Source organism: Prionailurus viverrinus, chromosome A3, assembly GCF_022837055.1.
Source record: "Prionailurus viverrinus isolate Anna chromosome A3, UM_Priviv_1.0, whole genome shotgun sequence".
In the NCBI taxonomy this organism is placed as follows: domain Eukaryota; kingdom Metazoa; phylum Chordata; class Mammalia; order Carnivora; family Felidae; genus Prionailurus; species Prionailurus viverrinus.
Genome location: NC_062563.1, coordinates 55,364,497 through 55,379,926, shown reverse-complemented (window position 1 = coordinate 55,379,926; position 15,430 = coordinate 55,364,497). Strand labels below are relative to the sequence as shown.

General features: G+C 49.7%; 1 protein-coding gene across 3 annotated transcripts in view; it reads right to left on the bottom strand.

Annotated features, from left to right (window-relative positions):
- Positions 1–706: 706 nt before the first annotated feature.
- Positions 707–15,430, bottom strand: part of FHL2 (four and a half LIM domains 2) — a 35,755-nt gene continuing 21,031 nt past the window's right edge. For all 3 annotated transcript variants that reach the window (XM_047853984.1, XM_047853983.1, XM_047853985.1), the window contains exons 3-6: positions 14,812–14,986; positions 8,998–9,167; positions 5,891–6,077; positions 707–1,319 (exon numbers count right to left, since the gene is read on the bottom strand). In XM_047853984.1, the coding sequence (XP_047709940.1) occupies positions 1,168–1,319; positions 5,891–6,077; positions 8,998–9,167; positions 14,812–14,986 (684 nt within the window). In that variant the 3' untranslated portion in view covers positions 707–1,167. The remainder of the gene's footprint in view (positions 1,320–5,890; positions 6,078–8,997; positions 9,168–14,811; positions 14,987–15,430) is intronic.

The window sequence follows — 15,430 nt, the reverse complement described above, 5'->3', positions numbered from 1 at the left end:
CTCCTCCTCTCTCTGCCCCTCCCCTGCTCTCTCTCTGTCACAAAAATAAAAATGTTAAAAATTTTTAAAAAGAAAGAAAGGAAGGAAGAAGAAAGAAGAAAAAGAAAGAAAAGAAAAAAGAAAGAAAAACCCCAATGGGCACCTGGGTGGCTCAGTCAGTTAAGTGTCTGATTCTTGATTTTGTCCCAGGCCATGATCTCACTGTTTGTGAGTTTGGGCCCCTCCTCTGGCTCTGTGTTGACAGCGTGGAGCCTGCTTGGGATTCACATTCTCTCCCTCTCCCTCTCTGCCCCTCATGCTCACTCTCTTTCAAAAGTAAACAAACTTGAAAAGAGTCCCTCCCTTTACTGCTTGCATCCTCTCTCTCTTTCTCTAAAAAGAAAAAGTGACCCCCCCCCCCCAACTGCCTTCACTGTCATTAGTTCATTTTCTGCTGCTCATATTCTGGAGTTTATGCTGCTGCATCCAATGCAGAGCAAGAGAATTTGGGAGAGAGGCACAAAGAGAAGGTAGCAAGAGAGAGGCTGTGCTGCTGACTGAAGGCCTTCTTTGCACTGAAAGGTGTGATGTAATTTCAGTGAACGCTGACCCAGCCCGTCTGAACTTGCACTTCATACAGCGATCAGCGGAACATACGATAAAGCGTTTTATACCGCGGTGCTCAGAATTTCAGCGTTTAATCATTGTTTCACACACTGTGTGGCCATTTTGTTCTGGATAACTTTATTGTAAGCTGTATAATCTTGCTTTAGGGCTTACACGACAGGAAGTTACATACTTGTAAATACCTACTCTGCGTTATCTCGTGTGGTTTGGGAAACTCGAGTTCGTGACATGTTAATTGCACTTAAAAATTAAATACGCAGTGAAAGAAAGATACATTTACAAAGCTGTCATTCGAAAGGATTTTTGCACTTGGATTTGCCTTGCTTGATTACAAAACTCCAAAACCAGCTTCCCACCGAGGGTTTACACAGGGGTTTCCTCCTTCCCTGGGACTGAACTAGTACAAAGGATTAAAGGGTTTAAACAAACGTGGATATCACTGAGAAAAGCACAAGAGGAGAGTCTCAACGCGGCCGGTGGAGACCAGACACAATACTGCCTGGCTGAGAAGGAGAGCGTACATAACTCCGTGAGTGTCGCCAGCAGTCAGCGGTGTGGACTTCAGATGTCTTTCCCACAGTCCGGGCACAGGATGTCGTCTCTTTCTGTGAGGAAGCCTCGCCCCACCAGGGAGAGGGAGCACTTCTTGCAGTTAAAACAGTCGTTGTGCCACTGTCGCTCCTCAAAGGAGATGTACTTTGTGCCACCCAGTCCTGTGAACAGACAAGAAAGAACACCAGGGGCGGGGGGTGGGGGGAGGACATTGCTAGTCAGAACCAGGCTCCTGGCCCTGCAGGAGGAATTCTGGTTTGCTCCCGTCTCAAAGCTGGATTGTGCAGTCCGGGGAGTGGGGAGTGCGAGTTCTAACGACTGGGTGCTGGGGGTCCACGTGGGAATCAGACACCCCGCACAGCCTTGAGGGGTTCACAAACCTCAGCAGGAGCAGGTACATAACTGGCTCCAGATCTGTGTGATCAGTGCTATACTTACGAAGAGCCCACTGTGTGTGTGTGTGTTTGTCCCATCGGAAGGGAACTCCAGGAGACAGGTCGCTGATTTCTCTTGTTCCTTCGCTGGGTGCCTCCTGCCTGGAGCTCAAATAGTTTGTGATTTGATGAATGAAGTGCTGAAGGGTGGGGCATAGGCTAATTTTCTCTGGAAAGGCCAGGAAAGGCCTCACAAAAGAAACGGTATGTGGTAGGTGGGTGTGGACATTTCTTGTGGTGGGAATGTCAGGAGATCAGCTACGGCAGCATGAACTTCGGTGTGAGAGGTGGAAGGTGGGCTGCTAAGGCGGGTGGGGGCACATTATGATGTGTGGGCAGTAAACCATCTGATACTTTAAGCAAGAAAAGCGGTAAGTCAGTTCGGCGCTCGACTCTTGTTTGAGGACTGCTTCTTATCAAATGTTTAAGGTACACTGGCCACCTATTAAAATACGGTCGCTCTGTGCTGTCACTGAGCCACCTGGAATAAAATGGAATGAAATACACAGGGTCATTCACAGTTGTGATCGAGGGGCACCTGGGTGGCTCAGTCAGTTAAGCATCCGACTCCTGGTTTTTGCTCAGGTCATGATCTCACAGTTCGTGAGTTCAACCCCCACGTTGGGTTCTGTGCTGACAGTGCGGAGCCTGCTTGAGATTCTCTCTCTCTCCCTCTGCTTCTGCCTCTCTCTTTCTTTCAAAATAAATAAACTTAAAAAAAAAGTTTGTGATCGATTCTGGTGAAATCTGGATCATGAATTCCAATTACAAAGAGTTCTTTGTAGAAATAGTGGTTCAATCTACCCCAGTAAAAAAGAAAGTAACCACACTGACTGCTCCATTTATAATGGCTTGAAGTCCATTATAATAAAATAGAGAGCATGAGAAGTCTGTAATTCACTCAACAGCTAGTTCCTTTTGTAACTTAATTGGCTAGGTTGGCTTGGGGCATTAAGTCCTTTCACCTGGGGGAGACTTATGAGCTAATCCCCCTCAGCTAATTAGAGACCAGTTCTGTGCTCCTTCTAATGCATCCTAGCCCTGCGGAGGGTGGGGTATGCACTAGGAAAGCTTTTTGGCTCTTTTCCTGAATACCCCATAGCTTTAAAGCAGAGGTATACTGGGGGTGCCTGGGTGGCTCAGTCGGCTGAGCGTCCGACTTCGGCTTGGGTCATGATCTCACGGTTTGTGGGTTCAAGCCCCGCGTCGGGCTCTGTGCTGACGGCTCGGAGCCTGGAGCCTGCTTCAGATTCTGTGTCTCCCCCTCTCTCTGCCCCTCCCCTGCTCACGCTCTGTCTCTCCCTCTCAAAAATAAAATAAAAAAATTTAAAAGCAGAGGTATCCTGAATACGCAATGTTACCAAAACGCCGATTGCCTTTACTAATACTAGACCTGTGGTCTCAGAGTGCATGCCCTGGCCCTGCGGCAGAACCAAGGCAGTGATTTAGGCCCAAGGGTCTCAAACTTTGCTGCAGATCTGAATCACCCGGGAAGCTTTTCAAAATCCTACCACCCAGGTCATAGCCCCTACCAATTAAATCACAACCCAGGCAGCAGTAACTGTTTAAGGTGTTTCACATATGCACCCATGTTTAAAAACCAGAGGCTCAGGCAACCCTTTAACTTGATTCAGGGGCGGGGGCTGCAGAACAGTTAGAAGGTACTTGTGTTTCTTCTCGGCACTGAGCGAACTGAAGAGGATGAAGAAGGATGTTAGCGTAGGAGCTATGCTGGGTGCTGTTCCAGGTGGGTTAGAAACTCCACGGTTGCCTTGAAATGCCAATCAATGGGGCAGGTCACAGAAATGAGAGCCCAAAGCAGCCCAAGGAGGACGAATCCTTCTAAAGGCAAGAGGTACATACGTCAACTCTCATTATTTGAGGTTTGCGGCCAATGGCACCATGGCTCCGGCCTGAAGGAAGCTCATCTAACACGTGTTATTTTCTCCATATGAGAGCCTTCCCGCACTCAGGAACACAGACAGCACATCTGCATTGCCCCCTGGGGGCAATTTTAAGCAGCGAAATTGCCAACAAAAAGCACCAAAATGCTAACGACATGGCACCTAACGGGCCACGACATGGCACTAAATAGGTCATGATTATAGTATGTTAGTCGAAACAAGGCAGAGCGTCAACCTCGTTCCGCCTCCACTGGGGGTGCACGTGTCAGACAAGTCAAAGTTTTCACCACTCTGCGTGCCTGGGAATGGCCATGAAAGCAACGTGGTGTTGATTTTGGACTTTCAAACAAAGGTCAGTGAATTTGCAGATACGGACTCAGGGTAACGAGGACTGTGCGCATGTGTGGATTTAGCATCGCTGCACATAGGATGTGCAGTGATTTATTTGCGAAAATCATTTAGATTTTGCTGACGAGAAAAAGTGCTAAGTAAGGATCTATTAAAAACTGAATCTAAATGCACGATCTCCTGCAAATGGGGATTCGGCTAAAAGTACATTTCAGCTGCAACTTCAAAGTTCCTCCGTAGGTTCCAGAACATTACTCTCTGCACTTCAGAGAAGCAACGCTCCTCACTGTTTTCCTAGTGGTGTTTCTGTTTTTCAGTGCTACCAGGGGAATAACGACACATATCTGATACTTTCTATTTCAAAGCGCTTTTAGCTAGATTATATTGCCTCATGAAGCCTAATTTTATTGTTTTAAAATTTTTGTTAGCATTTATTTTTAAGAGACAGAGAGAGACAGAGCATGAGCGGGGTTGGGGCAGAGAGAGAGGGAGACACAGAATCTGAAGCAGGCTCCAGGCTCTGAGCTGTCAGCCCAGAGCCCGATGTGGGCCTGGAACTCACGAACCGCGAGATCATGACCTGAGCCGAAGTCGGATGCCCAACGAACTGAGCCACCCAGGGGCCCCATATGAAGCCTAATTTTATAAACATTTACTTCCACAGATGTTACTGTAAAAACAGTATTCAAGATTAATCTGTTGGATTAATCAAAAGACTGCTTTTCTTCTCTCTAAATGATTCTAAGAGGGCAATCTGGTATATATGGCTGGAATCGAATTAACAGAAAAATTTAAATGTTGGACTTCTTTTCTTTACATTTTAATTTCATATGGAAATACGAGCTCTGGATTACGCATCAAGGATTATTTTAGTGACCTGGGGCTTCCTACATCGGGTGAGCTGGCTGAGTTAGATGCACTGAGTTCTAGGGCCGCTTGGGTGGCTCAGTCGGTTAAGCGTCCCACTCGTGGCTTTGGCTCAGGTCATGATCTTGCAGTTTCGTAAGTTCGAGCCCCATGTCAGGCTCTGCGCTGGCAGTGTGGGATTCGCTCTCTAGCCCTCTCTCTCTGCCCCTTCCCCACTCAGGTTCTCTCTCTCTCTCAAATAAATAAACGTAAAAAAAAAAAAAAAAAAAAAAAAAAAGGTGCATTTAGATGCACTCAGTTCCAGGCCCCAGGAAAAAGAAAGTCACGGACAAGCACACAGGAGTTGTGAAATTTGTCTGTGTGATTACACTGCAAAGCTACACAGGGATGCCATTTGGCCACGCAGCTATATTTACATTACGCATGTCTGCCATCTGCCACTGACAGGGATCAGCCCGTCACCCGAACGTAGCAGAGCTGGGAATCCCAGGTCACGGAACTTTTCCTCCGTCAGTCTGGAATTTTCACGGTTCCCTCCGGCCCAGTCACTGATTCGTGTGGTGATGCGTGGTGAACATTTACAGGACTTGAGTCTGACCAGCCATCTGTCCTCCACGCTCCATTTCCCGGCACGTCTAACCGTTTAGTACAATGCCAGTCTACAGCCAGCCAGACTTTGGGCTCTTGCTCTGCGGGAGCCTTTGGGGGCTAAGGGAGAACTGCCTCAAACACTGCCCTCTGCCCTCGTGAAGCTATGCCCTGGTGGTAGACAAGTCCCTCGAAGATGCCAGGGAGCACCTTTAGAAACACAGAGGAGCGGCTCGCCTGCAAATGCCAGTTTCGTTGTGCCTCTCCGGGTGCCATAGACTTACAGACTGCTATGTGGAGATAACCCAACCAAAAGCAGAAATAACAAACCTCTTGAGAACAGGCCGTATGGGTTTCAGTGATCAGGTGAGCTAGAGGGGCAGCGTCCCCTGCCCAAGTGGCCCCATTGTAACGAGGACAGGAAAGCAAGAGAGGCAGAAAGTGTCGGCCTGTTCAGAACCTCAGCGAGGCCCGGAGTCTTGGTAGGTAAACACATTCGGGGGCCAGAGTCCGGTATCTTGTCCATCCCTGGGGTGGCTGAGTGAGGGAGAGCAGGTGGCCGTGTGTGGTGGGGGCCTGGGGGACACTCACCGCTGATGGGGTTGGTGCAGCCAGCGCACTTCTTGGCGTACAAGTCACAGAAGCAGCTCAGGCAGTAGGCGAACTCGTCCCGGGACGTGAAGCGCTGCCCCGACAGTGGCTTCTTGCAGGCCGTGCACACAAAGCATTCCCGGTGCCAGGGCTGCTCCCGGTACGTGACGCCTCCCGTGGTGATAGGCTGCAGGAGGAAGGAGGCAGAGGCTCAGGTTCCCGAGGCCGCACAGCCTCCGGGGGATGCGACGTCCCCATCCAGAGCACGGCCAGTGTTGGCTAAAGGTCACCCAGAAACGGCTCCCCTGACTTGACAGTCGCTCTGGACTCCCCTTCTGTATACTCTCAGTGCAGTGCTGCGGATCCCAGCCGTGACCTCAGCCCCTCGGGATGCTGGGGCATCTGAAGGTACAGGTGCCACAAGGCAGCTCCGCGTGGCCCCTGTGCAAGGGGCCGTGCTGGGGAGGGGTGCGGCCAGGGGCGGCCTCAAGAAGCCTCAGATGTGAACGCTCACCCCTCCCCTCACCAGCCCCGTGCCCACGGGCAGGTCATGTGCGAAGCTCCCCGCGCCTCCCTTTGGGTGCTAAACTTGCAAACACCACTTACAACGCGGTTCCTAGTGGTGGAAGACGGGAGAGGCCTGGACACCGTGGGCCCGGTGCCCACCGAGGCTGCAGTCAGGGGCGGCCCCCTGGACAGAGCGGGGGGACAACGCGCCCAGGGCCTGCCTTCTCACGCCGTCCTGCTGCTTAGAATGCAGTGAGAAGCCACATGTGATAGAACTGGTCATCAACACCTCAATTTTACTCAGTGTTTTTCTTTTCATGTTGTTGCTTTTCATATTTATTTCAACAGTGGACGAGGGACGGGCGGGTCTCAGCTCCACAGAACCATGGAGAATGGAGTGGAGACACCTGCCCTCGGCAGGTTCATGCATCTTGTTTCCGTAACGCAGCCCCATCATCCACTGCCGCCTCTCGTCCTTACAGTCAGGACAGTCTTGTCCTCGAGCAGCGGGTTTGAACTGCGCGGGTCCACGTCTACGTGGATCTCTTTCGATAAACACGGTACGGTACTATCAATGTATTTTCCCTTAGAATTTTCTGAATAACATGGTCTTTGCTCTAGCTTACTTTCTTGTAATAACATAGTATACAATCCATATAACATACAACATACGTGTTAATTGAGGATTTAGGTCATCAGTAAGGCTTCTGGTCAACCTCAGGCTATTAGTAGGTAAGTTTTTGGGGAGTCAAAAGTTTTATGTGGATTTTCAACTTGCACAGGGGGGTTGGTACCCCTAATCCCGTGTTGTTCAAGGCTCAACTATATAAAGACCTTGAAATAATACAGATATCATTTTCATTTTACAGATGAACAAAACTGAGACCTGGAGAAATTAAGCCACTTGCCTGAGAATTCATAGCTAGTTAAAGACAAAGCAGGTGCCAGTGTTTAGGACTCCCTTTATCATATCTTTTCATTAAACTATAAAGCATTACTGATCTTCCTATAAATTTCACCGCTGGGGGGCACCTGGGTGGCTCAGTCAGTTAAGAGTCTGACTTTGGCTCAGGTCATGATCTCACGGTTTGTGGATTTGAGCCCCACATAGGGCTCTGTGCTGACAGCTCAGAGCCTGGAGCCTACTTTGGATTCTGTGTCTCCCTCTCTCTCTGTCCCTCTCCCACTCGTGCTCCGTCTCTCTCTCTCAAAAATAAATAAACATTAAAAAAAAATTTTTTTTTTAAATTTCATCGTTGGAACAGGACCTATGCAAAGTATACTCTGTTGCAAGGTATCTATGTGAATGCAGAAGGCATGTGTGTATGTAAGAGGTTTGCTCAGGATGAAACACACATCCTTCTCCTCTCTGCGCCTGGACTCCAGGTCCCATGCCCCCACCCCACATCCCCACGCGGCTAGCTCTGACATGCTCAGCACAGGGTCACTCTCTCAGAGCGCCCCTCCCTCAACACCAGCCTGGCTCCCACCCCTCAGGCTAGCTCACGTCCTCCCAGTACACACTCTGTTAAACTCTGTTCTCCTCCAAAGCCCACTTGGCAGTAAGTACTCGAATATTTGCCGTTGGACTGCATCTCCACCCCCCCCCCCGGGCCCTGGTAGCCTGGGGTGCCTACTTCACTACAGGAGTGATGGATGTTTCTGGCATGAATGCTGTCATGTGTCCTGATGAACACACACAGGGCCGTGCTGCCCAGAGGATGTGTTACCATCACTTCCGCAACCAAACGCGGCGATGAAGGTTGGGAGGAAAAGAGGGGAAGAAAAGCAAATCACATGAACTTTCCTTCGCTCTTGGTGGGAAAGAGCAAACCAAACAAAAAAGGGAGAGAGCGGAGAAGCAGCTTCCTGAAATAAACACGGGAATGAGAGTTCCAGCTAAGGAGGAAGGAATAAACAGTAGATAAATAGTATAACCAGAAGAGCGGAAATCCGGAGACGTGGAATTTAAAGTGGTAATTAAAAAAAAAAAAAAAATCCAGGACAGAAATAAGACCTTAGGAAATGAGAAAGAAAGGCTGAAAGGGAGTTAGAAATACTGCGCCCTTTGAAAAGTGCTGCAGGCGGAGACCAGGCTGGGCCCCCAAAGGCCCAACAGCAGAGTTGGTAAAGGGGCCGGAGCCAAAGAGGGTCTGCAAGCGCTCAGGGCACAACTTTCCTCCGTTTCTCACATCCCTCCCTCCCTCCCACTAGGGTTATTAGCAGCTGGTTTCTTGTCTACTGGTGGAAAGCGAGCATATCAGGACAGCTCTGGGACAGTAAGTTTTCCTCCCCTTTAACATGAAGCCATAAACGGGGGCAAATCTTGGACAATGCTGTCGGAGGGAGGCGACCAGGATTTTTCTCTCAGGTCACAGGGGCGCTCATGTCTTTGAAAGAAGGACCGGGACGGGGGTCCGTCCAGCAGGTAAAATGCACATGCATTTCCAAGGTTGACAAAATCGTGAGGATTTTGCAAGACTCTTGTGCCATTCCAGTCTTACAGGTGTCTGTCTGTCCGGGGAGGGAGGACTCCCAGCCAGGGGCCGTGGGGGCAGACCGAATGGAGCGCGCAAGGTCCGAGGGAGCATGACAGATACCTTTTTACACTGAACACACTGCAAGGCATACTGTTTCTCGTAGCAGGGCACACAGAAGTTCTGGTTGTCCTTAGGGATGAAGCTCTTGGTGCCAATTGGCTGCTGGCAGCGATGGCAGATGAAGCAGGTCTCGTGCCAGCTGCTGTCCTTGTACTCCATCTTGCGGGTACCTGTCATGAGAGTCCAGAAGAAGCAGCAAAGAGCAGAGTTGACAACACGACCGGCTCGGGGCCCCTACGATCTGCATTGAGAACCTGCCACCATCTGGCTTTGGGGCTGTAGGAAGTCACTTCAGCTCTCAGAGGCTCGCCTCTTAAGTGGGAATGTTTTGGAGAGGGCGGGGACTTTGTCTTTTGGTTCACTGCCATACACCCCACTTCTAGAACAGTCTCTGTGCATACTTGGGATTTATTTGTCCAGCAGGGTGGTTATGAACATTAACTGGAACAAGTATTTGTCTCCGTCTCTCAGCACTGCATAACAGAAAGAGAAATCTGGCATAGCTCAGACCAATCCTGGATGGAGTGAGATTCCCAGAGCCCGGGGGCCCGTGAACGAACACCCTTCGGCTCTCCAACGGGATGGAAATTGGTGGGGTGTAAATGAACCTAGAGTCTCAAGCCTGATTCAGTGAGGAGCCTCCCCATCGCTCACTTTATGTGACCTGCTGTGTAAATAAACCAAGCTGTGATGTGTCGTAGCGGTTTTATGCACTGCACTGAGCGCTATCATTAAAAGCCAAACGTAACACTCATGCGTTCCATTTCGAGATTTTCTGATCTTATCTTGTGACATCCCATTTCCTTTCGAATGGCTGTTATCATTTGATAGGTTTACGTGATTTCTTCAAGTAGATTAAGAAGTCTAGGGGCGCCTGGGTGGCGCAGTCAGTTAAGCGTCCGACTTCAGCCAGGTCACGATCTCGCGGTCTGTGAGTTCGAGCCCCGCGTCGGGCTCTGGGCTGATGGCTCGGAGCCTGGAGCCTGTTTCCGATTCTGTGTGTCCCTCTCTCTCTGCCCCTCCCCCGTTCATGCTCTGTCTCTCTCTGTCCCAAAAATAAAATAAAACGTTGAAAAAAAAAATTTAAAAAAAAAAAAGAAGTCTAGAGAACGGAAATGCTGTTTGGTTCCCCGCCCCCCCCCCCCCCCCCCCCACCACACCACCAAGCGAGATTCATAGCCAGTGTTCGGTATTTGTTGACTGATGTTTCCCCGTACTTTTCCCAGAAAATAAAAGGGCATGTGTTTACAGAAAGAGATGATTCAAGACAGAATGTATGCAAGAGCCCTTTGCATGCAGCAGAAGGGTAAGTTTTGGGGGGACAGGAGGGTAGGGGGTGAAAAACAAGAAAAGGGCTCCAAATATCGGAGCTAGCGCCCGGAGCCAGTGCGCTACCTAGGGCCTGCGCGCACAGTCTCATCCACCCCCATTTAACAATTGAAGGTTTACTGGAGCACAGCCACACCCATTCATTTATTTCAATGGTCTACGGATGCTTCATCCTACAATGGCAGAAAGGAGCTGTGACAAAGTGTGGGCTTCAAGGCCCCAAGTATTTGATTCATTCTGGTAACCTGTTGGCCAACCCGTGGGCTCACTGAAAGTCTCCAGTTGTAGAAGGAAGGGCGCATAAGTTGCACTTCAACGTGGGATCAGAGCATGGCGGGGGCCGGGGGTGGTTACGCTGGGAGCAGGACTGCCAGCTTTGAACCAGGATGGCCGCATGCTGGCATCAGGCAGGCAGCGTAACTCGGGCATCTAGAAACTCGCCTTTAGCCTAAGTCCAAAGATAATATGGGCGAGATGACAGGCTAAGGGTTTGTGTTTCGGTTGCTTCCAAGGTTGACAAAGAGATGTCCGTATCTCCAGGAATTAGGATATATGCAGAAAACCGTTGCAAGATTATTTTATTAGGTGTCATTTTTGGGTCACTGTCTCAGCTTCCTGTACTTCCCAGACAGGACATTTGGGCACTAACTCCCACAGACTATATAAAATATTCAGGGTAAGTATAGGCGCTGGAAGGTGGGGATGTGTGTGAGGGAATTCACGGAGGGGTACATAATGATCTTCAAAGCTATGGAATCCAATCACAGGGTGATGAACTCTGAAACAAGGAAAATTACATTCAGTGACTGAATTTCAGGTAAAAATAGAAGAATTAGGATATAAATCTGGAATGATTTTCCTTGTCTCCAGGGGCTTATTTTTCCACGTATATTTTTGCCACTTGCTCTTTTTTTAAATGTTTTTTAAAAATGTTTTTAAGTTTTGAGAGAGAGAAAGAGAGAGAGCGTGTGTGTAAGCTGGAGAGGAGCAGAGTGCTGTCAGCACAGAGCCCAATAGGGGGCTCAAGCCCACGAACTGAGAGACCATGACCTGAGCCAAAGCTCAGCCGACTGACCCACTCAGGTGCCCCTGCCACTTGCTCCTTTAATCTCTGACCTTCCCTCTGGTTAAACAGCTAAAATACCAAAGGATTTTTTATCAATGAATACATGGCAGTCAGATGATCACTAAAGACCACAAGCAAGACCGTGTAAGTGCATTCTCGGCGTGTTCCAGAATAACCATCTTATATCAACACCGGCCTCAGGGAATTGTCTTGTCTCTAGGCGGGAAGCTGGTGGGCACTCGCGGCCCAATCCGGATGGTGGGTGCGCATCCGAGAGGTACCAATTATTTACTGCAGTCACACCTGCATAGCTTGTTGTACAACATGGCCAGCAGATGGCAGCAAACTTCCTTCTTTCTAACAATGCCCAGCTTCTCCGGCAGATGCCAAGTACACGGTCTTGGTCTTGACCAAGGGGTGTTTGTTCGTTGTTGTTGTTGTTTTCCTGATTCAAATAAACAAGTGAGGAACCAGAAACGTGGTGAAGGGTTGGCAACAGTTGAGAGGCTGCTCAGAGGATTCTGCAGAATCCTCTGCGAACAGAGGCTCGCTGTGGTTTGTGACGGACTCTAGTTTCCTGACTACTTTGGGAGGTTGGCTTTTGTCAGGGTTGTGGCCAGTGGGCGGGTTTGTCAGTTAGTACCCGCCTCTTGTTCTGTGTATCTAAGGTCGTTGCAAAAGCTACGCTGATGATCTGTACTCCTAGTCATCTTGATTTGGTAGCCCTTTAAAAAATGGAACCAAAGCAAGGAAGGTCGTGCTATGATCTAGCGCTTTTCTTCTGTTTCTTTTCCCTTTCCTTTTCTTTTTTCTTTCTTTTCTCTTTCCTTTCCTTTTCCTTTCTTTTCTTTATCTCCTTTTCCCTCTCCCTCCCCTCCCCTCTTCCCTTACCACTCCCCCCCTCCCCCGCCACCTTTCAACCAAGCTTTTTCCAGACACTCTGACGTTGGTGCTGCGTCCACTTCCTCTGCCAGAAGTGCCCTTTTCTGACTTCTCCAGGAGTGAAACTCAGCTCATCCTTCAAGAGTACTCACATGCGACATCCCCGGGGCCCCTTCCTGACTCCTCTGCTCTGGGTCCACCATAGCGGGTAGGAGCCAGGCTTCTCTAATGAAGTCTCCGTGAGGGGCAATGATCAGTGGAAAGTCAAAGCCAGCGAACAGCCAACCAAACCTGTTGGTTTCTAGGTTTTCCCTGAGAACCGATGGTTCAGGGAAGGAGCGCCGAAGTGAGGGGGAAGCCGGGACAGACATACGGTGGTGGCATAAAACAGCATCTGCAGGTCTGGTTTTGAATTTAAAGTGCAGGCGGGGGCGGGGAGACCAAGGCTCCCCCAGCTCCAAGTGGCTAAGACCACACCGCTACTGTGCAGCAAAGCAAAGACCCTCAGGCCTGCTAGAGCTTGGACTAAACCTAGTTGATTTGGACATGATCCCAACACGTCTGTTTTGCTCTCCTTCTGGGGAGGCTGTGAGCACCTCCGTTCTGTGAAGGTTCATCCTGTGTGTCCTCTGTGACTCTACCTTCTGAATTAACCACGATTGCCAAAGCGGAAGGAAGTCCGTGATCGTCCATACCCGTGACCTCAGGTCAGCTCTGCTGTACGTGGGCTTTGGTTTTCATTCCATGGCCCCCACGTTGGGCCCTTGCCTCACAGCTGCGGCATGGACCCATCTCTGTAAGAGGCCTGGCTCTGGGGGTTTTGTTCCTTGTGAGAGCATGGAGTCAGTTATCTTGGAGATGTATTAGCCAGAGAAATGTAGTAGCCAGGAGAAACCATCTCGTGCCCTCGCCTTTTATTTCTTATCCAATATATCTTCCTAAAATTATACTTCCTGCCCATCAGTCTCCGGCTCAAAACTCTTCAGTATCTCTTCACTGCCACAAACAAAGCAAACCAAAAATAAAAAGAAAACTCTGGGGCATGGCAAGCAGTTTTCTGCTAAAGAGTCTGGCTCTAAATGACCTCGGGAACCCTAATTCCCATTACATGTCAGCAGGAATCCAGCTGCTGTGTGAAATACTGTGACTCAGCAGGCCACCCTGGGCTTTAAAACTTACAGGCACCTGGGTGGCTCAGTCGGTTAAATGTCTGACTTCAGCTCAGGTCATGATCTCACGGTTTGTGGGTTCGAGCCCCACGTTGGGCTCTGTGCTGACAGCTTAGAGCCTGGAGCCTGTTTCAGATTCTGTCTCTGGCTCTCTCTGCCCCTCCCGTGCTTATGCTCTGTCTTTCTGTCTCTAAAATAAATAAACACTAAAAAAAATTGTATTTAAATTAACGTCAACCTCCTGATGCAACCAGCCCGAAACTCTCAAGCTCCATTCGTTTCGCACGTCTTGTCTGGTGTTCATGAATACAGCGGGTTTTAAAAATCACTTTGAAGGGGACTTGGTGCTTTCTTCTATTTATTACGGTCTGGACTCCTTCAAAACTGCACCTGAAAGTTTCACATATTTGACGTCCCTCTAAAAAACCTCAACTAACAAACCAAACCTCAAGTTCTTAAGTGATTGTTGTTGAAATGAATCGAGCTTATAAATACGAACCATAAAACACTTCAGGCATCACAACAGTTGATAAATTACGAAAATTCCCATTGTATTCAACTGTATACTTCAGGGGCGCCTCGGTGGCTCAGTCGGTTAAGTGTCCGACTTCGGCTCAGGTCACGATCTCACGGTTTGTGGGTTCAAAGGCCCACGTCAGGCTCTGTGCTGACAGCTCAGAGCCTGGAGCCTGCTTCGGATTCTGTGTCTCCTTCTCTCTTTGCCTCTCCCCTCCTTGTGCTCTCTTAGAAAAATATTTTAAAAAATTGTATACTTCAATTTAGTCTTTTGTGTTTTTTAATTAATTATTTATTTATTACTATTATTTTAATGTTTATTTATTTTCAAGAGAGACAGAAAGCAGAGTGTGAGCGGGGGCGGGGAGGGGCAGAGAGAGGCAGAGAGAGGGAGACACAGAATCCGAAGCAGGCTCCAGGCTCTGAGCTGTCAGCACAGAGCCTGACAATGGGGCTCGAACTCACAAACCGTGTGTTCACTCAGTTTTTTAAAAATGAAAGACCCACAAAACAAAACAGACCAACTTGCCCCAAGAAACTTCCCCCAAGGGACCCATTCCCACCTCCCCCATCACAGACAAGCCACCTCACTACTCCTCCGACACCCGACCCAGCTGGGGTCAAGTCTGGGTCTGTTGAAAACGAATGTCTGTGTGTGTAGGACACAAAGTCCAGGAGGACAGGGGGCTCACTGCTTTGCGAGCACCCGGCCCCCGGCCCAGCGCCTGGTGCACAGCGGGGCACCATACCCATTGCTGCAATGACCAGATTCGGACAAATTCAGCCAGTGGAAGGGCAGAAAACGGCATGCCTGCTCTGAGGCATGGCGAGGGAGGAGGGCGCGCTCCTGACCTGGCATGATGGTCTCCTTGCATTCCTGGCACTTGGACGAGTACTGGTGGGAGTAGCAGTCCATGCAGAGCAGCTGGTCCTCCTTGGCAGCGAAGGGCTTGTCCACCAGCGAGCTCTTGCACCGCGAGCAGTGGAAACAGGCCTCGTGCCAGTGTCGGTCCTTGTAGGACAAGTCCTGCAGACCCAGAGCATGAGATAGTGAGAGGGCCGGAGTGGCCACGGCTGCTCTGCCTGACCCACGGCACGGGGCAGTCGTGCAAATCCTGGGGGCAGACGGGGGCGGAAGCCTGTGGGCGTTCCTGGATCGTGACCCTGCTGGTGAAATGAGGAAGGCTGGGCTTTCAGAGCAACTATTTAGATGTGTGTGTGTGTGTGTGTGTGTGTGTGTGTGTGTGTGAAAGAGATGCTTCCCCAAAACAAATGGATTCCCCCTCAGTATTGTCTGTAAGAAAGTGAAACACAAAACATGCGACTCGTCACTGCTTCTCACTGGCAGCTGGTGAGAGAAACAGAGCGCAGCCCTCAGCTCTGAGGGAACCCAGCAAAACCAAGTGCGACAGCAGGGTCACTGGGACACCTGGCTGGACAGAGAAGCCTGGATGTAGGGAACTTCAGAAAG